We start from the raw sequence: 26,726 nt of genomic DNA, 5'->3' as shown, positions 1-26,726 counted from the left end.
TTCGTTTGTAAATTATTGTCTAAGTTTTGGGGTGTGCCCCTGGCTATCCATAAATAAACAAAAACAAGAAAATTGTGCTGTCTGGTTTGCTTAATATAAGGAATGTGAAATTATTTCTACTTTTACTTTTGATACTAAAGTATATTTTAGCAATTACATTTACTTTTGATACTTAAGTATATTTAAAACCAAATAGATTTAGACTTTTACTAAAGTAGTATTTTACTGGGTGACATTCACATTGTCTTGAGTCATTTTCAATGAAGATATCTTTACTTTTACTCAAGTAAAATGGTTAATGTTTCCTCCACTGCCTGCTATGGTGCTATAGGTGCCAAGGATTCAGACATGTTGCAGCAGTATGTAGAAAGGAGATCCCTCAATGCGAGAAATGTGCAGGAGGACATAGTCTGAGAGAGGGTACAGTTGGGATGGAGAAAGCACTTTCTTGCATTTATAGCCAAGGTGATCAACTGCACTGCGCTGATGGAGCAGAAAAGAACACAAGATAGATGTGGTAGTTGCAACAGCAGATAAATATATGGGTATGAAAGATTTTAGTGCAGAAGATCTACAGGAAGTTTTGAGAGAAGGGATTCCATCCTCCCAGGCCAACGGCCTGGTGTAGTATCGTTTAGGGCCAAAGTAGTGGGATGGGGTGGTGTTTTGGGGGGGGATAGTGTATAGGTGCAGGATAAGATCGATTTAAGATTTTCTCGTTCCTCTTTTACCTTTTTTGTTTGTGACCACAATTTGCAACCATCAATCCGACCTGAGAAAGGAAGCCATACGCAACACGGTCTCGTCTGCCGGAAAGTCAAACAAAGAATATGAAGAAGAAGAAAACGTGCTCAATGACTGTGATGTGCTCTGCTCCTCTCACGCAACACATAGTGCGCATGCTCACTCACAGAAATCTGCCCAGGATTTCGTGATATTATTGTGCTGTGTTGGATAGCAGTAGTTTCACCGTTTTTCGATTGACTATTCACTTATTGTTTATTTTGAGAATATCAGTTAACATGGCAGATCCAAGAATACGACAGATCAAAATCAAGACTGGCGTAGTAAAGCGGTAAGTGCCGTTTTTACCTAATACAATATTTAAAAGATAGCAGGCTAGCTAGTCAGCTTGCTAACTGTCTAACATGCTACACCCATGCTATACCCACAAGGCCGCGGATATCTACTTCGGCTCGAGACAGAAGTCAGACTATGCTTCGAGAGTATTTCGCCGGCATATTTTTAACTATACAACGGTGCTTTAGGGAGGTGCGTGAATTATCAGTCAAAATAAGGCAGTAATGACACAATAACCTGTAATTCATAACATATTTGAACAATCTAAATTGTATGTTGAGTGACATTTTCGTATTTCATACAACGTGTTTATAACAAGTGCGCTTGTGCTATTGTTAGCAAGTCATCCCTGTTGTGTTGCCTGTAGCTGTTAACTTAACAGCTAGCATACAAGCTAACATACAACATGCTTTGCATTCACTTAGCCTCTGCTTATTGCGCACCTGCTATCTGGCCTTATTATACTACTAGCTTGCTAGCTGGCAGGATGGATAGTACTGCTACCATTGTTTTCTCTTGTCACTCATCAGAGCCTTATAGATCAGGCTTTGTTGCTACGTTTTCATGTGAATGTTGGCTACAGGCCTATTAATGATCAGCGACGGTACAGTTGTAAACAGGCCCAAATGCAGGCATTTGATGCACTGAAGCTAATTTTCTGCAATCTCATCTGAGCCAGCCTCTTTTGTTGAAAAGGCAATCATGGTTTTAGCTTAGAGTTGCACAAATCAAGTTGTTGGGGTCACATGCACATTAAGCAGATGTTTGCGGTTGTAGCGAAATGCCTGTCTTCCTACCTCCAACAATGCAGTATTATCTAACAATTCACAAAAATACACACAAGTCTAAAAGTAAAAGAATGGAGTTAAGAAATATCAATATTACGATGAGCAATGTCGGAATGGCATTGACTAAAATACAGTATATCCATATGAAATGAGTAAAACAGTATGTAAACATGATTAAAGTGACCAGTGATTCCATGTCTATGTACATAGCGCAGCAGCCTCTAAATTGCAGGGTTGAGTAACTGGGTGGTAGCCGGCTAGTGATGGCTATTTAACAGTCTGATGGCCTTGAGATAGAAGCTGTTTTTTTAGTCTCTCTGTCCCAGCTTTGATGCACCTGTACTGACCTTGCCTTCTGGATGATAGCGGGGTGAACAGGCCGTGGCTCGGGAGGTTGATGTCCTTGATGATCTTTTTGGACTTCCTGTGACATCGGGTGCTTTAGGTATCCTGGAGGGCAGGCAGTGTGCCCCCAGTGATGCGTTGGGCAGACTGCACCACCCTCTGGAGAGCCCTGCGGTTGCGGGCGGTGGAGTTGCCCAACCAGGTGGTGATACAGCCCGACAGGATTCTCTCAATTGTACACCTGTAAAAGTTTGTGAGGGTCTTAGGGGCCAAGCCAAATTTCTTCAGCCTCCTGAGGTTGAAGAGGCACTGTTGCACCTTCACAACACTGTCTGTGTTGGTGGACAATTTCAGATTGTCAGTGATGTGTACTCTGAGGAACGTGAAGCTTTTCACCTTCTTCGCTACGTGTCGTTGATGTGGATAGGGGCGTGCTCCCTTTGCCGTCTCCTAAAGTCCACAATCAATTCCTTTGTTTTGTTGAGGGAGAGGTTATTTTCCTGGCACCACTCCGCCAGGGCCCTCACCCCCTCCCTGTAGGCTGTCTTGTCATTGTTGGTAATCAGGCCTACTACTGTTGTCGTCTGCAAACTTGATGATTGAGTTGGAGGTGTGCGTGGCCATGCAGTCATGGGTGAACAGGGTGTACCCTTGTTGTTTCCTGCCTTCACCACATGGGGCGCCCCGTCAGGAAGTCCAGGACTCAGCTGTATAGGGCAGGGTTCATACCCAGGGCCCCAAGCTTAATGATGAGCTTGAAGGGTACTATGGTGTTGAAGGCTGAGCTACACTCAATGAAAGCCATTATTACATAGGTATTCCTCTTTTCCAGATGGGATAGGGCAGCGAGCAGTGCGATTGCATCATCTGTGGATCTATTGAGGTGGTATGCAAATTGGAGTGGGTCTAGGGTGTACGGTGGAGGTGGAGGTGATATGATCCATAACTAGCCTCTCAAAGCACTTCATGATGACAGAAGCGAGTGCTGCGGGGCGATAGTCATTTAGTTCAGTTACCTTAGCTTTCTTGGGTACAGGAACAATGGTGGACATATTGAAGCAAGTGGGGACAGCAGGCTGGGATAGGGAGAGATTGAATATTGAATAAAAAGCGGGCAAAGAAGGTGTTTAGCTTGTCCGGGAATAAGGATAGTTTTCCTTTTTGTAATCCATGATTGTCTGTAGACCCTGCCACATATGTCTCGTGTCTGAGCCGTTGTATTGCGACTCCACTTTCTCTGCACTGATGTTTTGCCTATTGATTGCCTTACAGAGGGAATAACTACACTGTTTGTAATCAACCATATTCCCAGTCACCTTGTGGTTAAATGCGGTAGTTTGTACTTTCAGTTTTGCGTGAATGCTACCATCTATCCATGGTTTTTGGTTTGGGTAGGCTTTAATAGTCACAGTGGGAACAACATCCCCTATACCACATACGTCTCTCGTCTGAGCCGTTGAATTGCGACTCCACTTTCTCTGTACTGATGTTTTGCCTATTTCTGACTCCCGAGTGGCACAGGGGTCTAAGACACTGCATCTCAGTGCAAGAGGCATCACTGCAGTACCTGGTTCGAATCCAGGCTGCAACCGGCTATGATTGGGAATCCCATAGGGCGGCACACAATTGGCCCAGCGTCGTCCGGGTTTGGCCGAGGTAGGCCGTCATTGTAAATAAGAATTTGTCATTGACGGACTTGCGTAGTTAAATAAAGGTGAAATAAATAAAAAAATATACTCTTCCTGATGAACTCGGTCACCGTGTCCGTGTATACGTCAATGTTATTCTCAGAGGCAACCTGGAACATATCCCAGTCCATGTGATCAAAAACAATCTTGAAGCATGGATTCCAACTGGTCAGACCAGCTTTGAATAGACCTTACCACGGGTACTTCCTGTTTGAGTTTCTGCCTATAGGAAGGGAGGAGCAGGATGGAGTCGTGATCTGATATGTCTAAGGGAGGGCGGGGGAGGGCCGTGTAGCCATTCCGGAAGGGGGAGTAAAAATGGTCGAGAGTTTTTAATGCACGAGCACTATAGAACTTTGGTAGCGTTTTCCTCAAATTTGCTTTGTTAATATCCCCAGCTACAATAAATGCGGCCTCAGGATATGTGGTTTCCAGTTTCCACAAAGTCCAGTGTAGTTCCTTGAGGGCCGTTGTGGTATTGGCTCGAGGGGGAATATACACCGCTGTGACTATAACCAAAGATAATTATCTTGGGAGGTAATACGGTCGGCATTTGATTGTGAGGTATTCTAGGTTGGGTGAACAAAAGGATTTGAGTTGCTGTGCGTTATCACAACCACACCATAAGTAGTTTATCATAAAAGATAGACCACCACCTTCCTTCTTCCCGGAGAGTTCTTTATTCCTTTCTGCACAGTGTACTGAGAACCCAGATGGCTGTATGGACGGGGACAGTATTTCTGGAGTGAGCCACGATTCCTTGAAACAGAGTGTTAGCTTCTGGGTGCAATTATTATTATATCCTGGGTGCAAATGACTGATGTTTTTCCTTACAGGGCATTCAGTCCCCACAGTCTAACATCTGACCATAATCTGCTGTTTTTTCAGTTGAACAAACAACAGCAGTCAGGATAAGATCTAATTCTCTAATCACTGTTATTATACTTTTAATTCCAGCATATTTTTCTTTCTGTTGCTGACATTTGATATTTTCATTCAGGCTAATCTCCTGAAAGCTACTCAGTAGCTTCTATTAATTGAAAAAATTCTGTCATAACACACTGGGTGTCATAATAGGTCTATTTGCTAATCCATAAATAGTAAAGTAGGTCTAAGTATGAAGAGGATTTATCTCAGTCTTGCTCTCCCCCTTGGTTCCCTCTGTCCCTGGCCCTTTGTGTAAATGTGCTATCGATCTCATTTTGATAAGGGTCACATTACTAACGGGGCTCCCTGATGGGTGTGGGTAATGGCAGTACCGGCTTAGAACTCTCCCTCAGAAGGTGATGTCACAGAGAGGGTGTCTGATGCAGTGGAGAAACTGTAGGCCCGCTGGTGTAATGAGAGGTGGTGCAGGTTCAAACACATCTCCATTCTAGAATGGCTTCCTTTACATTATAAAACATCTCAATTATCATTCCTTTCCCATTCAGAATAGGTTAATTTAATCATTAGCTGTCCTAGAAATGTAATATTTTACTGAGATATAAAGTAAGGAGATATCCATTACCCATTCAGTGGCCTCCAGCATGACCTTGATAAGGGAACCTGCAGCCTCTGTTCAAAGTCAGATGGAACAGACTGCCTTTTGCTCTCTCTGTACTCTACCCTACTATGTCTTCCTGTCTCTCTCTCCCGCTGTCTCTCTCTCCCGCCCACTCTCTCTCATTCCCCACGTTATTAAAACCCTAGTAGCAGCTCCCTGTCTGCTCTCTCCCAGTAAGGCCTGTTCCAGTGGCTTTGTGGCATTGTACATTCCAGTCAGTACCTCTTCTCTGCCCTAGCGAGGCGGATGCCCTTAATAAAATGACAACAGTAATTTGGCTTTGTCATTCGGGCATTGGGCTAGGCCGGGGCTCAAAAATACAGTGCTGTTGGAGGAGGCAGCGGCAGCGGCCGAATGCGTGTCGGATCTCTAATTCCCTTTTCTTCCTTATTTTCCAGAGAGATGCCTTTTCCATTAAGTCCAGGGTGGCAGGTCTATTTAAAACCAGCCACGACCCCACCCCTCATTCACACACACAGCGCTCCTAGAACCAGCCTGAGAGAAATAAAACATTAACATCAGGCCTAGATGAGAGAAGGTGGGGGTGGACATTTTTATTAGACTGTCCTTCAGTTTTATTCAAATTATTTCAATCCCCCCTTCCTCTCCTTCCCCTCTCCCTCATTGCTGCCTTCTTTTCCTCTAAATAACCTCAGAGGTGACATCCTTCATTCGGTGCAAAGCCTGAGAGAGAGGAAAAGAGAGGTGCAGGGCTCCTCTGCTGTTCGTTGTTGCATATGCTGCCCGTTTAAACAGCATCTTGATGGAAACGTATTAAAATGAGCGATAATTGACGTAAAATATGACAGAGTGCCGTTGGCTTCTTCAGCTAAGCAAGGCACCACGGCAACACTGAGGAGAGGTTGTTTCTGGCTAATGGACCTGATTAATGAAGGATTGCACACGAACCAACGCACGCAGCTGATTTTATGAAAAATGAATTCCACGTTGTCATCCCGACAAGCAAAGCTGCAGCCGGAAAAATACTATTAGTCGGGAATCATTATCAATAGCAATATTTTCAAACTCCATTATGCCAATGAAGGTCTGAATTGATTTAATAGATTTAGTTCCATTTGGTCCCTAATTGATAAATAATCAACATTTATCAATGTACTCAAGCCCATTTTCACTAACAATCAAGGAAGAGTGGTCCATTTATCACCTGACTTGGTCCAAATTTGAAACTAAATTGATGATCAATTAATCGTAGGAAGGGCCTGTAGAGTGTGTGTCCTGCTAGAGGTGGCAGTTAAGCGGAGACCGTCAGATAAGCGTGGTGATCAGGCAAAGAAGGAAGGCATGGGGCTTTACCGTAGTAGACCCACGGTTCTATTATACCCACACTGGACACATCTGGAAACAATGGGACATATTGGTTAGGTTACTGTTACTTCACCTGGTGGTTAGTTGAATGAGAACTCCTCCTCCTTGACATCTTGAGGGCTTCAATGATACAGCTTTTGGTGTTGGTGTTTTTCTGTGTTTTTAACTAATCTACTAGGCATGAACTTTGATTTGTTTTTATTGTGTGTTGTGTTTAACTAAACGGTGCTGTGTCTTGTCATCTGTTTATTTACTCACCAGGCTGGTAAAGGAGAAGGTCATGTATGTCAAGGAGACCAGGCAGCAGGAGGAGAAGATTGAACGACTGAAAGCAGAGGCCTGCGACGAAGAGGCCGACTCCGAGGCCAGGTATGTCATCAAGAAACAGGTGGGTGAAAACACAGGAGAATAAAGGATGTTTACATTCAGTTGTAAACATCCTTTACATACATAGGCCACACCATACTTTACATACATAGGCCAAACCATACTTTACATACATAGGCCAAACCATACTTTACATACATAGGCCAAACCATACTTTACATACATAGGCCAAACCATACTTTACATACATAGGCCAACCCATACTTTACATACATAAGCCAACCCATACTTTACATACATAGGCCAACCCATACTTTACATACATAGGCCAACCCATACTTTACATACATAGGCCAACCCATACTTTACATACATAAGCCAACCCATACTTTACATACATAAGCCAACCCATACTTTACATACATAGGCCAACCCATACTTTACATACATAGGCCAACCCATACTTTACATACATAGGCCAACCCATACTTTACATACATAGGCCAACCCATACTTTACATACATAGGCCAACCCATACTTTACATACATAGGCCAAACCATACTTTACATACATAGGCCAACCCATACTTTACATTAAGTTGCTTTGATAGCTGTATAGTAAAGATGTTATAACTATAGTAACGTTGCATTATTAAGTTGTGACATAGTAGTTTAGTATTGTTTTGTGGTTGCATATTGAATGGATTTTAGAGATATTTTTATTATACAAGATGTTCAAATGCTGTGCAATGTTACTGTGTTACTACACAGGAATAAGAGCAACTTAATGGAAAGTGTTAGGAAGTGGTTTAAAAGGGATGCATTATAGCTTAAATCACATTGAATGTTCTTCTTAGTCAACATTTTATTTGTCACCTTCATTGCTAAATGTGGGAGCTTTCTAATGTGCTTTATTTAACAAACCTATTGTCAAATAGAATTCTAGTACAGTAGCGAACAGACATTGCCATTAGCCCTACATTCACTTTAATGAGGTCAGCTTAGTATCATTATGAAGAATTAGTCTTGGAGGTGGGGGGGATCGTTAGCGATTTAGTCATTTGCTGATTTAATGACATTATGTAACTTTGGAGGAGTTTGATAATTACTGACACATGCTGGTAATTTACTGCCGCTAGGAGATCGCTGGTGCATATCCTCCTCGTCTCCCTCACTCTCTTTCGCTCTTAGTCCTTCTCTCCCTCCATCATTTTCCCTGCTTAGATTAGAATGAGAGGGTGATGGACAATAAAGACCCACGGTGGCTTGTGTCCTCTGTGTGCCCTACCTCGCAACCTTTGTTTTAATCTCAGCTATTCCAGGGATTACACCTTGTGGAGAGGATCATCTGTCATGCTTTCATGCACAATAGGCGGATGGATGGATGGAGATCTGGATGAATGGAGATCTGGATGGATGGATGAGATCTGGATGGATGGATGAGATCAGGATGGATGGATGGAGATCAGGATGGATGGATGGAGATCAGGATGGATGGATGGAGATCTGGATGGATGGATGGAGATCTGGATGGATGGATGGAGATCTGGATGGATGGATGGAGATCTGGATGGATGGATGTTGGAGATCTGGATGGATGGATGTTGGAGATCTGGATGGATGGAGATCTGGATGGATGTTGGAGATCAGGATGGATGGATGTTGGAGATCAGGATGGATGGATGGAGATCAGGATGGATGGATGTTGGAGATCTGGATGGATGGATGGAGATCAGGATGGATGGATGTTGGAGATCAGGATGGATGGATGGAGATCAGGATGGATGGATGTTGGAGATCTGGATGGATGGATGGATGGATGGAGATCAGGATGGATGGATGGAGATCAGGATGGATGGCTGTAGGGCAGGGTGGATGGATGGATGGATGGATGGATGGATGGATGGATGGATGGATGGATGGATGGATGGATGGATGGATGGATGGATGGAGGGCAGGGTGGATGGATGGAGGGCTGGATGGAGATCAGGATGGATGGATGGAGATCAGGATGGATGGATTGAGATCAGGATGGATGGCTGGAGGGCAGGGTGGATGGATGGATTGCTGGAAGGCAGGGTGGGTGGATGGAGATCAGGATGGATGGATTGAGATCAGGATGGATGGATGTTGGAGATCTGGATGGATGGAGATCAGGATGGATGGATGGATGGAGATCAGGATGGATGGCTGTAGGGCAGTGTGGATGGATGGAGGGCAGGGTGGATGGATGGAGGGAGGGCTGGATGGAGATCAGGATGGATGGATGGAGATCAGGATGGATGGATTGAGATCAGGATGGATGGCTGGAGGGCAGGGTGGATGGATTGCTGGAAGGCAGGGTGGGTGGATGGAGATCAGGATGGATGGATTGAGATCAGGATGGATGGCTGGAGGGCAGGGTGGGTAGATGGATGGCTGGAGGGCAGGGTGGGTGGATGGAGGGATGGAGGCAGATCAGGATGATGGCTGGAGGCCAGGGTGGGTGGATGGATGGAGGGCAGGGTGGGTAGATGGAGGGATGGAGGCAGATCAGGATGATGGCTGGAGGCCAGGGTGGATGGATGGATGGAGGGCAGGGTGGATTAGTTATGTGTCTTTATCCTGCTGCTGATGGGATCATTCCACTGCACTGGTACTGAGAGGGCAACATGACCACAACCACCTCACCATGTCTGTGTGTGCATCACTGCCTGTGTCTCTCCACCTCACCTCCGGAATTTCTTAGCGGTGTGTCTGACTAACGGTGTTAGCTGAGTCCTCTGTGCTCTTTAGGGTGTCAGTCAGGGGAATTTGCCTTTCCAGAGTATCTCAGACCCAGACATTTCAGGCTCTAACTTAGCTTCCCCATAGGTGTAGTAATACCTCTCCATGCATGATCACTGTGATGCTACCTGCCCTAGGCGTAGTAATACCTCTCCATGCCTGATCTTCATGCCACTACCTCTCTGCTCTGGTCTTCTCCACTCACCCAGGTGTGCTGGAGGCAGAGCGAGGTGAGGACCCCTGCTGCTGCCCAACTCCATGCCCGATCAATAACTATATAACATTTTTCACGCAGGCAGAGAGCTTGTTGTGGGATGTTAACCTTAGCACAGCATATGTGGGATACTAAACCAAGACAAAACCTATTTCAAGGAACTGCACAGTGGAGCTATTGAAGCTGTAACACTTTGTTTTTCAACCTTTAATACATTGCAATCTAATGCAGTGTTTTTCAACTATTTTGCTTGGAGGACCCCTTGAAGAAAATATAACACAAGTGATATGTTTATAAATGGTGTAGGTGAAGACGGTAATGAAGATGGTGGTGTTGATGAATAATCTGTGTTTTTCTCTGTGTGTTTCAGTTGGAGGTGCTACAGGAGTCCAAGATGATGGTTCCAGACTGTCACAGGCGTTTGACCATAGCACACGCAGACCTGTCCCAGATACTAGTAAGAACAGCTCCTTTAGGAAGGAAAAACGTTGAGAGGAACCAGGCCCATCCTCTTTTGTCTTTCTTGCTGCAGGTTTATCCATAATAGTGTTTTTGGCTTCCATGTCGGTGTGTGTGACTGTCTAAAGTGACACACGGATCATGCAGGGGTGTGGATGGGTGTGTGTGACTGTCTATAGTGACACATTGATCATGCAGGTGTGTGACTGTCTAGTGACCGATATAAGAAGCCAGAGAGAGGAACACACACCCCACCTCCACACACATGCATGTCTCAGGGTCCTCACAATTAGCAGAGAGCAGGAGTCAGGCAGCCGTGGCCTCACTGAGAGACACGTGCGGAAGGGAGAGGAGGAGAGAGGAAATCACAGATGACTCCTCTGGAGGGGGGTGACTGGGTCCCTCTCCACCTCCTACCAAAGCCCACTCTCACTCCTTCCAATACACACACTCACACACACACACACACACACACATTACTGTTCATTAGCAGTGCTGTCACTGCGATGGCCACCATAGGAACCCAGCAGCACTCGATTAGCACAGATGTGACCCTCACATTTTTTTTTTTTTTTTTTTTTTTTTTTACAGACTAGAACCGTTCCACTGTGAAATCAATATGTGGATTGTAAATGTTAATTTTTATTAAAAATGGACTATGCTAGGGTTAGGAAAAGGGCTTTAGTGTGATCATTTGGTGAATAGCCATGTGAATTGACTGTGGACTTTTTAATGGCTAGGTTAACTATGGGTTGATTGTAGAAGGTAAGTTAGATTTCGTGTAATGCTATTTGATGGGTTGGTAATTTTAAAAGTGTGTGTGATAGTGTTAGTATTGATATCCTGTATGTGCTTGTGTTTGCAGGAAACAGAAGAGGACTTGGCTGAAGCAGAGGAGTACAAAGAGGCCAGGACCGTATTGGATTCAGTGAAGCTTGAAGGATGATGTTCTCACTCTGTAATGCACTACTTAAATGTCTATTTCATTCATCTGGGCTTGTTTGGAAACACAGACAAACAAAATCGTTCAGCATCTTTTTCTCTTTCTCTCGCTCTTTTTTTTATTTTTTATTTCTACATTTGAAAACAACGTGCAGTCTGATGTCGACATCCTTCTCCTGAGTGTACAATCTCACACAAGCAGCAAATAAAAATGTATTTCTTTTCTTAACATGGGGGTTTGCTTTGTTTCTTCAACTATACAGCTGCAAATTAAGCCTGGTTGTATTGTTTAACTCATATTAAAGCCATACAATAGTACTATAGTGTCTTGCATCAATTGATTTAGAAAGTGTTCCTCAATGTCTTGAATGGAGATATATTCTTCTTGATGATGATGACTGATTCAATATTTAGCCTAGTTTAATGTTTATTTGTTGTTAAGAATCAGGATAACAGTCAAAATAAATGATGGACCGAAGAACATCCGAATGAGAGACAGGAGCTAGCTACACCATATCAAATTACATCCAACTATATATCATCATATAACATCGTCCTAGTGTCTGTGTCATGGGATTGGATAGAGAGAAATTGGCATGATGTCTGTTCCAAGAGGTAAGAATCAGGACACCGACCTCCGCTGGTCAATGAAGTCCATGCAGCCTAGTGATATCATCAGCACTGTCATTGCGAACCAGACAGTCTGCAGTGGATCTGACAGGCTGTCCGCGAATTGACCAGTAGGCCTAGTTGGGCATCAAGTCGCACTGTAGCTTGTCCACAAATTCACACGGCTTATTTTGGTCCGGAAATGTAGACATTTAAAAACTATAATTCAAGATTTTATTTGGGTTAACATACTTTTTATGTTCCACTGTGGAATTTGCTAATAAATAGTTTCTGTTTACCTGACCAAAATATGCCTACCGATATGCCAACCAAATAAAGGAAACACATTAATTTCGTACATGGCCTATTTAAGTTTAATTTAATTCCATTGGTTAAATGAGTTTTTTTTAAATGTAAGTCTTTATAAAACCCTAAACTGCTTGAAGATGTTTGGTGTAGGCCAATATATGTATTAAAGCCGACAAACTTGTATTAGGTTGCTAAGCCTGTGTTAAAATCACTGCATATTAATAATATAATTTGATTCTAAATGTTAAATCTCATGGCCTATTTTTTTCTCTAAATTCACCCTCTTTCGAGGATAAGGCACCCAAGACACCTAAATGCCAGTCTAATAATACAAGACAAAAAACCTGACTGGGCAGACAAATTAAGGTTACATTTGTCTTATTTTACAGATTTCGATAATTATCGGGATCACCCCGAAGTCTTATTAACGCCCTAATGAGGCGCGCGTCTCTCCGTGACATCCAGCCGCTCCATCTCGTTAAGGAAATCGCTCTTCAATGCTGATTATTTTATTTGGAACCATAATTATATTTATTTCGGATAAATCACGGTCTAATCGAGTCCGCGCAGAGGGCAGCGGCGCTAATCGAAGCATGAGATGCGGTGGTGGTCCGCGGGCGCTACCTGGATTTGTGACCAAACATCGAAGCAAAGCGACGCACCTGGTGGATGTAGCCCTGGCAAGCACAGCGCCTCTCGCTTTTCTCGCTCCTCTTTCCTCTCCAGAACTCAAAGACAACAATTTATTACTTCTAATCCCCCGACTGTCACCAAATCACCTGCACGAAACAAGAATCTAATTTGTTAAACTGGCATTTCTGCAAATGGAAGATCGATTTAGAATTCTCTAATTGAGGGAATACAGACGCCCGATGAATTAGATTCACCCTGGATGAAGAGGAGGAGAGGAGAAGAATAAAAAGAAGGGAAAAGAGTCAACAAAAACCATCCTCGGTGTTAGCTCTCTGCACCGTGCGTGGCCCGAGACAAGAATGCACGCGGGAGAGGTGACGGGCATTGGCGGTGGTGACGGGCAAAAGGTAACACGCTGTGTCTCTTGCATGAAACTCCCGGTGCGCCAGCGAAAGCCCAAGGCCCCCGGTGGAAAGAGAGCGGTGCACTGGAAATCTCCAGTTCCAATAGGCCTACTGCGTATAGAATTACATTTGTTTTTCTTGTGGTTTTATTAAAAGTCACTCCTCATCTCCAGAGCGCGTGAAAATGTCTACTTTCCACTCAGATGCGCTGCATTAACTTGCAGGGGGCGAATTGGTTTGTTTGTCTATTTGTATTTCTATGCTGGATAAGATTGATGTGGGCTTGTTATGGGAATCTCAGCCAGGGAGAGAAGCCACTGCTTTGCTCCTTGTTGTTTACCCTAATTATAGCTTATTCAATTCAGCGAAATGAGGACCTTTATCTGACAACACACACACACACACACACACACACACACACACACACACACACACACACACACACACACACACACACACACACACACACACACACACACACACACACACACACACACACACACACAGACACACTGTGTTAAATTATGGGTTACAATTTCATTAGAGAAATACATAGTAAAGGTGTTTACATAGCCTAACACCGAGAATCCTTCAAATTAAAAAAATAAATAAAGTAATAATAACGTCAATAAATACAATCAAAATAATCATGTTTCACTATGGCAGCAAATTCAATTGCCTTATAGGCAGTTGGCAAAAAAATGTATCGGCCTGTTGGCTTTCGAGTCCCTTATTTCAATATTTTGCAGCAGAGGTTGCTGTTTATTTGCTATATTTGTTCGTGATGAACTCGTGATTGTATTCTATAAAATGTACTCAAAGGCTGATAATAAACAATAGCGTAGGCCTATTTGAGATATATTTGATGATTTCTGATGCTTTTGACTGATTGTATTAGGCCTATCATTATTATTATTGTTGTTATTGTTATAGAAAGGGGATATGCCTATGGTTACACAGTGTAGGCCTACTTGCAACATTCCACCGGAGTAAACATATACTGAAAATACCTTTTGTCGCACCAGGAAACCGTTACATTTATTCCCACAAATTACTTTAATTAAAAATAAAAAAATCACCATGTTTCGCCAATAAAGCTTAAAATCCCTGTGCTGAGTTTTGGGGCAGGTATTGTCGTACAGAGATTCAATATATAGGTATTGTACGAAGTAAACTAGGTGAATAAATTGCATTAGAGGGAGCAAATGTGTTTTCAGCCTAGTCGTTGTTTTTCTCCACTGTCTTTGAGCAACAATCTGAAACCTAGTTACAAGAGGAAAATCACTTAATCCGCCAAAACAAATCCATCGTTTGCCCTTTACAGCACTGTAGCAAGATCAGACAATGTGCATCAAAGAGCGTGGAATTCAATATAGGGTCACTTTCAGCACAAAGCATTTTAATAAAGCCTATGTGTATTTTCGTACATGATATATCCTTAAAAGTGCAGTTTTATTCCCATGCCTTGGAGCACCATGCCAATGCGCTTGCCTCTAGACGTTTTCTCGGGTTAAATGTGTGCTGGAGAGCGGAGAGGAGTCATTCACTTTTGTTTGTACAGCCATAAAAGCCGTGAGCTATTGAAAACTCGTAAAATGAAGCGCGCAATCAATCACACCGCGCTATGCTGCTGTTCTGACTGAGCAGCGAAGACCAAACAAAGTAATGATTTTAAATGATCGTTATTGTTTCAGCGCACAACCGAAGACAGCCTAAACTGACACATATAAACTGGTAACATATTCAATAATTTTATAACGCTAATATGTTTACATCTCGTTGATGTTGAATATAGCAAATAAAAGATGTATGCTCTTCAAATAAAAAGTGTGAAAGAACAACACAAACCCGGACATCTTGAATTACGCACACATTCTCTGCTCCGGCGCTTTAATCCACGTTCTGTGACATTTGGGATATGAAAACGCAGAGAAACAGACAATTGTTTCCAAATCGAATCCACACTCTTCTCTCTTTTTTCATTTTCAGGACGCCGCAGTATAATAACCTACCCTAGGGTTGCGTGGCGCGTGAGCGATTGCCAGTGACCCCGTTGTGTCCGAGATTCTCTCGCGCTCCCCGGTCGGTCGTCCCTCCAGATTGCCACTAGATAAAAGATGAGCCGAGCTAATTCAACTCGAGATGGGCTGGGAAAGGACCCCAAAGTGCCCCAGTTTACGCTAGGACGCATCCTTTGTGTTACTTCCAAAAAGGCACCATTCACTCCACAACAAATGAACTAGCTTTCACAAAACCTTCCAACAGCTGTAGGGAGCTTGCTGGATTCTTTTGTGTCCCTTATATATTTTGGGAACATGATGTGTGACAAGAACATAATGTGCTAATTGGTATAATGGCAGTATATTTATAGACTACATTGGATACCTGCTTATAGCCTACCTTCTTGGTCTGACTGAAATGAGTAGGCTTAATTTGGGCAGATTGGATGAAAAATCAATACCATGAAAAGCAATTGGCCAACAGCAAAGTGTTTAAAGCATGATTGTGTCTGTTCTAGTGCAATCCACGCCTTCTGGGAGATCCGCTGTCTCCATGAAAGGGAAACATCCTCAGATCATGTTCAGCCACAACTCAGTTACAACTTTCCGCTGAATTATGCACTTCATTTGCTCACATATCATGTACAATAAGTCCCACCCTGCATGACAGTCGAGCCTAAACAGTAGTAAATCAACACTAATTTATACTGAATTTACTCTAATAATTGTAATAAAAATCGTATAGATTTGGCACGAATTACATAAAAGCCTAATGGTGTTGAAAATTACTCTGGTTAGAAATATATCGCTAATCTAAACTTTGTTGTTGGCTGAATGGAGAGTAAGAGGCATTAGCAGAGGTTCACTTCATCTCCAAAAGACTGACTGGGACACGTTGGATAAAAGAGGTCGAACATGTCTGGGGAAACTAAGACTATCCACAGCCATTCACAGTTTAAAAATGACAAAGGGCCTTGCTATTAAAACAGAAGTCATTGAGCCACTTCAACAGACACTTGATATAAACGTAACCTTGACTTGGTTATAAGATGTGATATAAATGCACACTAAGAGCTTTCATACTCGGGCTATGTAGGTTTTACCTAATTTGAGGCAGTTATTTGTGTAGGAAATACGTTGTGTCATTCACACGCCAGAAACGAGTCTAATGTTTATGTAGCCACAGAGGCTGTTAACTTGGGTAAATTAGTCGTTGTTCAAACCTGGGGCTCATCCATTATAGAGAAAGGCAGCAACAGCACGCACAATTAAACACATACAGCGCTGATCCAGTTTATCAAATGGGTCGAAGCTTTCACAGATATTAAATCAAGTGATTTTATTTGATATAATTTGGAGTTGAAATCAAAGCCAATTACAGAAATGAGGAGAAATGAACTTGTGAATTTGGCTGGATGGGAGAATTTGAGTGGCTGGCTGCTCTGGGGTCTCGAGGTTGTTGACATATCTCGAGCTTCAAATCTGATTGGCTCTCCTTTAAAGAAGCTCATGGGTTCATTGGGTTGTTAGGCGCCTCCCCGTTTCTCTAAAGGACATTATAATGCAAGGAATCTCCTTTTTTAACCACAAACAGAATTTGCTTTTATTTAGGCTATATATATTTTTTAAACAGGTTAAAGTCATAGAGATTTTTTTGAAATAGCATTTCGCACTGGAGAGGTGCGCAATGCTTTCGCACGCCGACCTCCTGGATGCTCGCCTCGGTGAGTTATCGTCGCCAAACTCCGGTCTTCAACTCTACTGTAAGCTGGAGGCACTTCTAATCTAAATCAAGCAGAGAAAATTGACAATTTGTTTCTTATTTTATCTTAATGTCAGTTAAGTGAGATAATTCATTGGAAAAGTAATTATTATATTACTGCGTAATTTGATTTAACCGTTTTCTAAATTATTGATGTGATCAAAAGGAATTAAGGAGTAGCCTAGATTAAACGCTGTAGCCTATGATACTTATGTGCTTGTTTAAAATACAGTTAGTGTCTGGTTTTATCCATAATGTAATGTTCACTTCGATGGTTTCATCATGTTTTTAGAGAGCATTTTGTAAAATGACAAAATGTTCAACCAATTATCTGCATGCATGACAAACTATTATCCCCTTGCCAGACTTCGTTAGCTTCATAAAAGTGTAACTTTCGATAATCTAACTAAACAATGTATTTTAACAATATATCATACTAATTTACATTTTTCCTATGCATTAGCCTATACAGAATAGTTGTGACATTGCCTTTAAATTCTGACCGGGTGTTGTCTATCCAGGGATGAAGGATGCCGCGGCAGAGCTGCTGGGTCACAGGGAGGCTCTGAAGTGCAGGCTAGGTGGTGGAGTTGGACCTGACCCCGGCCACTCCGGCGAGCTAGCCCCGGGGCCAGACACCGTGGAGGGGACCACCATGCTCCCTGGAGACGATATCAACAATGGTGGATCCAACCCTTCCGGCGTGCAGGCCAACAGTAAAGAGCAACAGGACAAGCAGCAGCAGAATAACTCCAGCCAATCCGGAGGAAGTCAGAGTCAGAAACAGAAGCGACACCGGACCCGATTCACTCCAGCCCAACTTAACGAACTGGAGCGCAGCTTCGCCAAAACGCACTACCCAGATATCTTCATGAGGGAGGAACTGGCCCTACGGATCGGCCTAACGGAATCTCGCGTTCAGGTAACGGAATCTCGCGTGCAGGTTTGTTTGTGATATGGATTGGGAAATGTATGTGTCATAGCAAATGATTTTGAACAAGTAGCCTATAATAACACTGTAGGAGTAGTGTACTAGGGAAATGATGTGATGAAATGTGTATGCAATTTGCCCTCTCAACCCTCAAAAATAATGTAAATATGAACCGTCAGTGGGTGTTATTATTTCACTTCACGTGCACAATAACAATATTTCCTCAAGTAAATAGGCACCACGGCTAATTGCAAAGTACATCTTCATTACAGTCTAAATGACCACTCGGTGAAAATATCCAACTCACAGCTGTTCTCACAGAAGTGACAATATAATATAGGCTAAGTAGCTTGAATCTAAAGAAGATGAAGTGTAGACTATTGAAGGGATTAAAATAGGCCTACCATACATCTTGATACTGCGTACAAATTTGGCCACTAGAAATGTATAATAACCTAAAATATTTGCCACTAATAGGCTATTCCCTTGGAACTAAAACTACATTTAATCCATTAGCGATATACTATAGGAGTATAGCATATAGGCCACGCCTTGTGTTCCTCGAGCCAACCATATTTTATTTCCTTGTGTCAAAAATAATAATAGCTTACACCTGAACCTCGATTGTATTTTTTGAGGGCCTTCTTGTTGTTGTTAAAAGTATCAGGAAATACAATATGTATGCTAGACTAACCTAAATCTCTGACAAAAACTGCACTGTGTTATTATTTCACTTCACGTGCACAATAACAATATTGAGCGAGCTGTCCACGGTTCTGAAAATAACGCGCAAGAGCCCGGGTAATAACGTTCTACAGCGATTTGGTTGAAACTAGATGCAAGAAACGTGTCCCAAAATTACGTTATTCAAGACAGAGCTGACAAAACCGGGATGTTATGAGATACAATTGTCCAGAATGAACGAACAGAACTAATAAACAAATCTAATTGGAGATTAAAACAGCTTTTACCATAGGTGCACCTCCGTCACTCTGTCTCGTCGTTGCCATTGTTATCGACATTCTACAGATGCTGCAGAATATCGACGTCTGATGGATGTTTAGGCCTAATGCCAAGTCTTTCTGAGCAGGGGCTAGTGACTGTTTCGTCAAATTTACACTATAGTGGCCTGGAAATAAAATGACATTGCTAACGTAGACAAATAATTAGTAGAAAACAACTTTGCCATTATTATAATGTCGTCATATTTACTTTGCTAGCTCATGGCAACATTGCCATCTCTCTCAAGTTCGTCAGAAATAGCTATCAATGCTAACGTTAGCTAGCTAAAATTTGGTTGCTCTGCCATCAATATTAACTAGCTAGCGTTATACTGCATCTAATGTCAATCTGGAAACATCACAATGATGACAAAAACTTTTCCTACTAATCCTTTTGAAATGCCATCGTGTTTCCCATCCACAGTTATGCATTTAAGATGAAATCTTCATCACCACCCATTGAGACCGCATTGAACAGAATTCTCAGCTGGGCATCATTCTTAAAACGAACGTTCAACACAAGATTGGGATGAAACGTGCAACCCATGCCTACAACGTTGCATTAATACATCGACTTGGATAGTTACTATAATTTAAATTCCATGAGTGTAAGTTTTCATAATATCTGAAAATTACAGATTGTACGTGGACATGTTAAGGGCATCTTAATGTAGGCCTAGGTAGCCGATATAATTCATGAAAATAAACATTTCCTAAATATGAGTGTATTTTTTCCTACTCAATGTATCAAAAACAACATTCAATTTTACATGCATACATTTGACTGAATTATTATGCACGGTAAACTACACAAAGGATAATGTGCAATGTGCATATGCAATAAGCCACACATACAATTCTCAATGGGCCAGATGAAATGATACGAGAGGTAAGGCTATTTTATTAGGCAAAGACTTTGGTACTTAAAATCTAATACCGTTTCGGTTTGTTGTCCTATTGGAGTGGCCCTATATTTGTGCGTTCTCATGCATAATGAAAATGGAATGATAATTTTATCTTTATTATACCCTCACTATTAACCTATCTTTTACAACATAATTACTTCTATATCGATATTGGGTGACAACATGACCAATGGTAGGCCCTAATGGTTTATTCTGTTTCCCTTTACATTCCGTATAGCTCAGTTGTCAAAATAGCTCACGAGATGAATTCAATAATAGCTCGACGTAGCAGTTGGTTTGGGTCCTCTGATGCATCGTCGTTCATTATCATGTAGCCCTTCTCACGATGATAGTGCAATAAAACCAAATCCATTATTATCAACCAATTTCGGAATTATTTATTGCGATAAGGGATTATTAAGCAGCAATGAAAAATGCAGAGGAGTCGTTCACATGTGAAACAGTAACCGCGGTAATCATTATTATTGCACGGATCAATTTGGTTTCAATATCTTATTTACATAAAATAAGAATTAGCGAAATGACGAGCCCTTTATAAAGCGTATAGCCAATGATAATAATAATAGGAAGCCAGTGGGTAAAAATAGCCTACATCTGGGATGTCTCGAATGAGAAGGCGTATTCAGCATGCGCTGTTCTCTTCTGAAATGGGCCTGTCAGAGTTCCACGTCTTAATGGCGGAAGCGCTGAACGTGTACTCTGTCTTTTAAACAGAATGAGAAATAGCATTTTCTTTCCTTTGAAGTGTAATGCATTTGAGGCCTGATTTCACGGCTGGCTGCTCTGGGGGATGGACTGAGATTGGGCCTCTTAATACTACGGCACAGTGTCTCAACCAAATCTTCACATTAATCATCGGCGCTAACCGGGTTAGGCCTACTATGAGATCTATATAGACAGTCTCTCAAGGACCCGCAGAATAAACACTGCTTGTGCCATTTGCAACTGAGGCCTAGGTCACATTAATAACGCCTTTATTTCCGAAATACTAATATTATTGCTGCTTTGTGTAGGCCAAAAGTAAGTGTTTATATCCATGTTATGCAGCAAATTATATACGCTTAGTTTGAATGTACGAAAAAGTACGAAAAAGGTATGCACTCTACTGTAAGTTGCTCTGTATCATTTTTTATAATATTCTAAATAGTAAACGGGTTTCGGATAGCCTATTTAAAATGCATATCAAAATCATGGGCTATAGGGCTCATAACAGTCACAATCACATATTGTCAGCTGGCTGGACCACCTCCCGCACAGGGCTATCGTGTTTTCTGACGTAGACATTTTCTTTTATGATATCCATGGACTAATGCAGGCATGCCAGAGACCATTTACTGACATGGATTTTTGGCGTGATGTCATGTAAGATATCAAATCCTTCGTTTATGGCATATAATTTCATCCGATGTATATCATATCTAGTGTTATTCATGGAATCCGCTGATATAAATAAGATTTGTAATGGAAATATCTGTGTTATTGGCTTCCTGCTCTTCTAAGAACCTACATCTCTTTCCCGTGCGTTAAAGTGACCGTATATATACATGTACAGTAGCCTACTCATTGTGTCTCACATTGATGAAACTGTAGCCAGATTCTAAGCCATCTCTCCCCCTCTCTCTCTACTCCAGGTTTGGTTCCAGAACCGACGCGCCAAGTGGAAGAAGCGCAAGAAGACCACCAACGTTTTCCGCGCTCCGGGAACGCTGCTGCCCACCCACCACGGCCTGCACAGTCAGTTCAACTCTGCTGCTGCCGCCGCCGCGGCCATGGGCGACAGCCTGTGCTCCTTCCACGCCAACGACACCCGCTGGGCCACGGCAGGGATGCCAGGCGTCTCTCAGTTGCAGCTCCCTCCAGCCCTGGGTCGCCAGCACCAGCATGCCATGGCGCAGTCCCTGTCCCAGTGCAGCCTGTCCGGCCCGCCGCCCAACTCCATGGGGCTATCCAACATGTCGTCGAACGGATCCGGACTCCAGTCTCACCTCTACCAGAACCCGTTCCCCGGGATGGTCCCGGCCTCCCTGTCCGGTCCCACCAATGTGACGAGCTCTCCCCAGCTGTGTAGCTCCCCGGAAAATGACGTCTGGAGAGGGACGAGCATCGCCTCCCTGCGGCGAAAAGCGCTGGAGCACACAGTATCCATGAGTTTTACTTAGTAGTAGGCCAACCACCACCAAGCCAAGCACCACGTTTTAAGCGTTTTTCTTTTTACTTTGTCATCTATCATTTTTTGTTTTGTTGTTGAACACATCCAGCCCAATACAGTTGGACAAGGATGAGAATGTCTCCAAGCAAAAAAAGCAAGGCAGCAGCAAAACAACAGCCACAGTTTTGTTGACCCACTAATACTAAAACCAAACGATTTGAAGGTGGATAAATGGGTAAATGTTTAGCTTATTAATTTATGATGTGCATGTATTGATTTATAACTTTTATAACTTGATTTATTTTACATGTAGGCTATGTATATTTATTTATTTGTTTATCATTTTATTTATTAAAAAATATATATTTACCACCTCGTTTTCATTTCATTTGTCTATAACAAAATAGTGCTGATATTTGCTACTGGAGTTTCTAACAGTTTCCACCGGCCGATGGTCGAGGGTGTAAAAACTCTCAAAAAAGAATAAAACTCGTTTTTAATGTCACCTGCTGCACAGCATGTAACCATGATTGGCCACGGGCATGCGTAGTGCACGTGCAGATCTCACACAACTGGGAGTTTTTTTGTTTGTTTGAAAAGCAAAAAAAGATTCATACAACGGAAGAGGAAGACAAGCGATAATCTCAAAGGAATCACACAACATGGAAACGAACTTGACTGCATGTGCTGGCCAAGGTAAATTTACGGAAACAGGCCTACTATAATTAAGACAAGAAAAATCGACTTAAATATAATCTGTTATATAGGATGTTTTGTGTAGAGGAAGCATCCTTGACTTGTTCCCATTTGGTCAGTTTGTGATATGTTCTAAATTATTGTCTGTGCTTATTATCATATCAGAATTTCTTAAATGTTTGATCTGATACTGAACAAACCATTTCGTTTCATGGCCATGTTTTTATCAATTGACTGTAAATGAACAAATTAAAATCATTTTCAATATGTCACATCACGAATCAACCTCCTTTTCTTGAACGTGACGCATGCATCCAGCCTATCAAAATCAAATACTGACCTAATGTTTATTTTTATTTCCCTGAAATGCTTCATACCCGGACTCGGAGGCATGGGCATGAGTCACCGTTCTCCGGTGATATACGGTAGGCCTACAATAAATAGGAAAACCGATGATCAAAACATCAAACTATCTAACAACGAGCTGTAAATAGTCTACAGTTTATCCGTCCAATATGTATTGCTACTGATATTTCACCGACGTAGGCTACTGATGGAATTCCACCCCCAGACCAGAGAAAAGCAAGTGGACAAGAATGTGGGTGTGTTATGGATATGAAAGCTCAAGGCAATGAATAATATATCTTTATATTTATAGATTTCTATGATTTCTATAACAGAAATACGCGTTAAGTCGTGCACATCTTTCAAAACAACAAACGTTTTTGCTGAATCGAATGACACATCCTATCCAGCCAAATATGTCAAGTAAATGCGACCCGTGCCATGAGTTCTGCCTTCTCTTCCCCCCGAGCTCCATTGACGGGTTTGACCTTATATTTGATGGATACTATCGCGCTGTAACGTTGATTGTACAGGCCTATATTTTGTTTCGTCATGTCAATGTATATCACGGATTCATTCATCAAACCCATATTTGGAGCAATCTCGGCTGTATTAACGCACGTCCCTGAGGATAATCTCCCCAACAAAACGGCGACAAGCTCTAAATCGTGGTGCAGCAGCAGCATAATTTATACCGCCTCCGACAGAACATCAAACAGGCATGTGGAGCCAGCTATTAAACTCTACACATATCTTATCCCCCCTCTCTTTCTTTCTCTCTTTCTCCCTCGTCTATGTCTGTCTGTGTGTGTGTGTGTGTGTGTGTGTGTGTGTGTGTGTGTGTGTGTGTTGGAACCACTGATCTATGTGACCTTCTCTGCTTATGACAGTAGGCCTATGTCTATGGTTGGAGCATGGAACTACCTGAAGAGAGGACATAGGACAATGTCTCCACATGAGATGCTTGGTAAATGCAGTAATGTGTTTACAAATGAGTTAATTTAAATAATAATAATCATCATATTAGTAATGTTGTCTGGGGTTGGGCAACAGAAGATTGGTTAACGAAACCCACCTACACCCTGTTTTTCTTTGGCTGCCACTGTTATTTCTTTAGGTCACATTCTCAATAGTATTACATTCAAGATCTACCCATTGTTGATGGTTCTTTACCTGGATCGGAACATCCAGCACACAATGTAGAGTATCACTGTTGATCTGGATGCTCTCCTCCATACAAACTAGCATAAATAAATAATAAAGCTACAAAAAGTGCAACAACTGGCACTCAATAGCCGAGTGAACACCAGTGTGTGTGCGCGCATGTGTCGACGTCTGGATGTGTTAATATTCACAAAGCATCACAAGACAATCAGGAGGGTTGGGGAGGCGTGCACAGGGATAAAGATTTTCCCAGTCCTGGCGACAGATGCGAAATAATATTACATAAATGTAATAATTTGTTTCACTATCACCCAGGTTAATTACTTTGTGGAAATGGGTAACCCATTTCTCATTGGGTAATTTGTCACACACTGACGCGAGAGCCAATCAGTGACCCCACTGTTGGTGGGATCATTTCTCCCAGAATTCTGTGCAGCGAGTGTGTCGCGGAAAATGTGGGAGCGAGCCAATGTTTACCTCCTATTTATTTCACAGAAATAAATGAAATCAGTCAATAAACCATCCAAGGGTGAATATGGCTCTCTTTGTCCAGGATTATGAATGAGAGCTCATTAATTTTCTCTCAGGCTCTGTGTGCGTGCGAGTGTGTGTGCAGGGGTGGGTGAGTGCTTGTGTGTGTATTTAAAAGGGTGAGAGAATGTGTTCGAAAGCTTCCTGAGAGAGTGTGTGTTTATGCATTGATGTACAATAGCTGTTTATGCATATATTGTCATGCATTGTTCCACCCTCATTTACCTACCCATTCATTGGAAAATGTCACTGCAGAAGATTACAGATATCATTACAACTGCTATGCCAATATTCCAACCAGCACATCAGTATGTCCTATGTTTTTAATGCAACATTGACTACCACTCCCATATACATTGACTGCCACTCCCATTCAGCACAAATGGATGAGAATAACTGAGAACACAACAGCAACTCTGGTCACAAAAAATAACATAGCTATTTAATACTAGTGATGTTTTCTATGCACAGTGTGTACCGATGTTTAAATCATTATCACAACCATTGGTAAAATCGGTTGGATCACTCTTAAAAACATAGGGAAGAGCATTAGGTCTTTGCGTTCTACTCTATTCTACTAATGGTGTGATACAACTCTGGATATGTCTGACAATGATGGGAAGGCATGGTTATAATGGAGGAGAGACATCATTTGGTCTGACAGACAGGACAATATCTTGGCCGGTGATTGTTGTTTCAGATGGCGCATGGTGAAGAATTCCATCTCCAGGTTTTATTCATTTCAGTCTAAGTAGTGAAGAGTCTTGCTCTGGCTGTGTTTGGTCCAGTCTGACCAGACTGACTGACACCTAGCAGCTCCCACCATCCGTCATCGTTTGAGAATGTCTTAATTATATTACATGCAAATGAAGAGATTCAATTTTGTGCCCATTATCTATCCATAAGAGCAAATGAACGGAGCATCACTGGGGTCAGAGAGAGAAAGAGAGAGACAGAGAGTGAGAATTAAATATGTTATTTTTTTGTTGTAGCAGTTTTTAAAGGGTATTATTTCATTTTTTTGCTTTATTGAATGGATAGTTAAGTGTCGGATAGACGTTAAAGGGGGGCAGGGTCAAAGGGCAGTGGGCCGGATTTGAACCCTTTACCGACTCTGGCTTACATGTGTGCCAGGGTCATCGGTCGTAACCACTGGACCCCACAGAACACTTAGAGATAGTTGTAATATTTGACATTTTGATATCACCATCCCACATCCATTTTTGCAAAACATTTGAGAGAACAGAGCACTCAAAGTGTGTGTGTGTGATAGGTTAATTATCCAACATTGACCTATGTTGATGGATAAACAGCAATTACAGTTTAACTCATGTGACAAATTGGAGTGACAGAGGCCTGAATCTGGTCATGCTCCTTAGTCTGCTCTTAAAGTTTCTGACCACACTATTCCAGTCACCGTCTATTATATTACAGTATGAATGTGTTGTAACAGTGTCATTGCAGTATATTGTACATTAATATTACAACAATAAATCTGTATACAACACTTTCTTCTTGTCAGTCATGAGATACAGAACTTTAACACTGCCTTGTATTGTAGTGTGAGTGTAGTATGTATCAGTATAGTGTGAATGTTGTGTGTATCAGTTTGAATGTTGTGTAATGTCAGTTAGATTGAAAAAAATGTTTATTTTACCTTTATTTAACTAGGCAAGTCAATTTAGAACAAATTCTTATTTTCAATGACGGCCTAGGAACAGTGGGTTAACTGCCTTGTTCAGGGGCAGAATGACAGATTTTTACCAGGTCAGCTCGGGGATTCA

General features: G+C 42.1%; 2 protein-coding genes across 3 annotated transcripts; both read left to right on the top strand.

Annotated features, from left to right (window-relative positions):
- Window positions 1–895: 895 nt before the first annotated feature.
- tbca (tubulin cofactor a) lies at window positions 896–11,800 on the top strand. The gene is made up of 4 exons (XM_024382052.2): window positions 896–1,075; window positions 7,035–7,161; window positions 10,452–10,538; window positions 11,406–11,800. Exons 1-4 carry the CDS (start codon window positions 1,023–1,025, stop codon window positions 11,484–11,486), a joined length of 348 nt encoding a protein of 115 aa, XP_024237820.1. The 5' UTR covers window positions 896–1,022; the 3' UTR covers window positions 11,487–11,800.
- Window positions 11,801–17,033: 5,233 nt separating this feature from the next.
- otpa (orthopedia homeobox a) lies at window positions 17,034–23,174 on the top strand. Of its 2 annotated transcripts, none has more exons than XM_024381317.1 (3): window positions 17,034–17,161; window positions 17,721–18,121; window positions 21,689–23,174. In XM_024381317.1, the coding sequence occupies exons 1-3, from the start codon at window positions 17,125–17,127 to the stop codon at window positions 22,214–22,216; spliced, it is 966 nt and encodes a 321-aa protein (XP_024237085.1). In that variant the 5' UTR covers window positions 17,034–17,124; the 3' UTR covers window positions 22,217–23,174. The 2 variants fall into 2 exon arrangements, with proteins under 2 accessions (XP_024237085.1, XP_024237084.1); XM_024381316.2 differs by having other exon boundaries at window positions 17,034–17,200.
- Window positions 23,175–26,726: the final 3,552 nt, after the last annotated feature.

The sequence above is a fragment of the Oncorhynchus tshawytscha genome, linkage group LG20 (genome assembly GCF_018296145.1).
Source record: "Oncorhynchus tshawytscha isolate Ot180627B linkage group LG20, Otsh_v2.0, whole genome shotgun sequence".
Taxonomy (NCBI): Eukaryota; Metazoa; Chordata; class Actinopteri; order Salmoniformes; family Salmonidae; genus Oncorhynchus; species Oncorhynchus tshawytscha.
This window is presented reverse-complemented; position numbering and strand designations above follow the sequence as displayed.

What these genes read in the sequence shown, in the direction of transcription:
- tbca (XM_024382052.2), top strand. Translation starts at nt 1,023, where the DNA reads ATGGCAGATCCAAGAATACGACAGATCAAAATCAAGACTGGCGTAGTA. An exon ending in AAGACTGGCGTAGTAAAGCG is followed by an intron (nt 1,076 to 7,034) that starts GTAAGTGCCGTT and finishes TTTACTCACCAG; the next exon opens with GCTGGTAAAGGAGAAGGTCA. An exon ending in CAGACCTGTCCCAGATACTA is followed by an intron (nt 10,539 to 11,405) that starts GTAAGAACAGCT and finishes TTGTGTTTGCAG; the next exon opens with GAAACAGAAGAGGACTTGGC.
- otpa (XM_024381316.2), top strand. Translation starts at nt 17,125, where the DNA reads ATGCTTTCGCACGCCGACCTCCTGGATGCTCGCCTCGGTGAGTTATCG. An exon ending in CTCCGGTCTTCAACTCTACT is followed by an intron (nt 17,201 to 17,720) that starts GTAAGCTGGAGG and finishes TTGTCTATCCAG; the next exon opens with GGATGAAGGATGCCGCGGCA. An exon ending in TAACGGAATCTCGCGTTCAG is followed by an intron (nt 18,122 to 21,688) that starts GTAACGGAATCT and finishes TCTCTACTCCAG; the next exon opens with GTTTGGTTCCAGAACCGACG.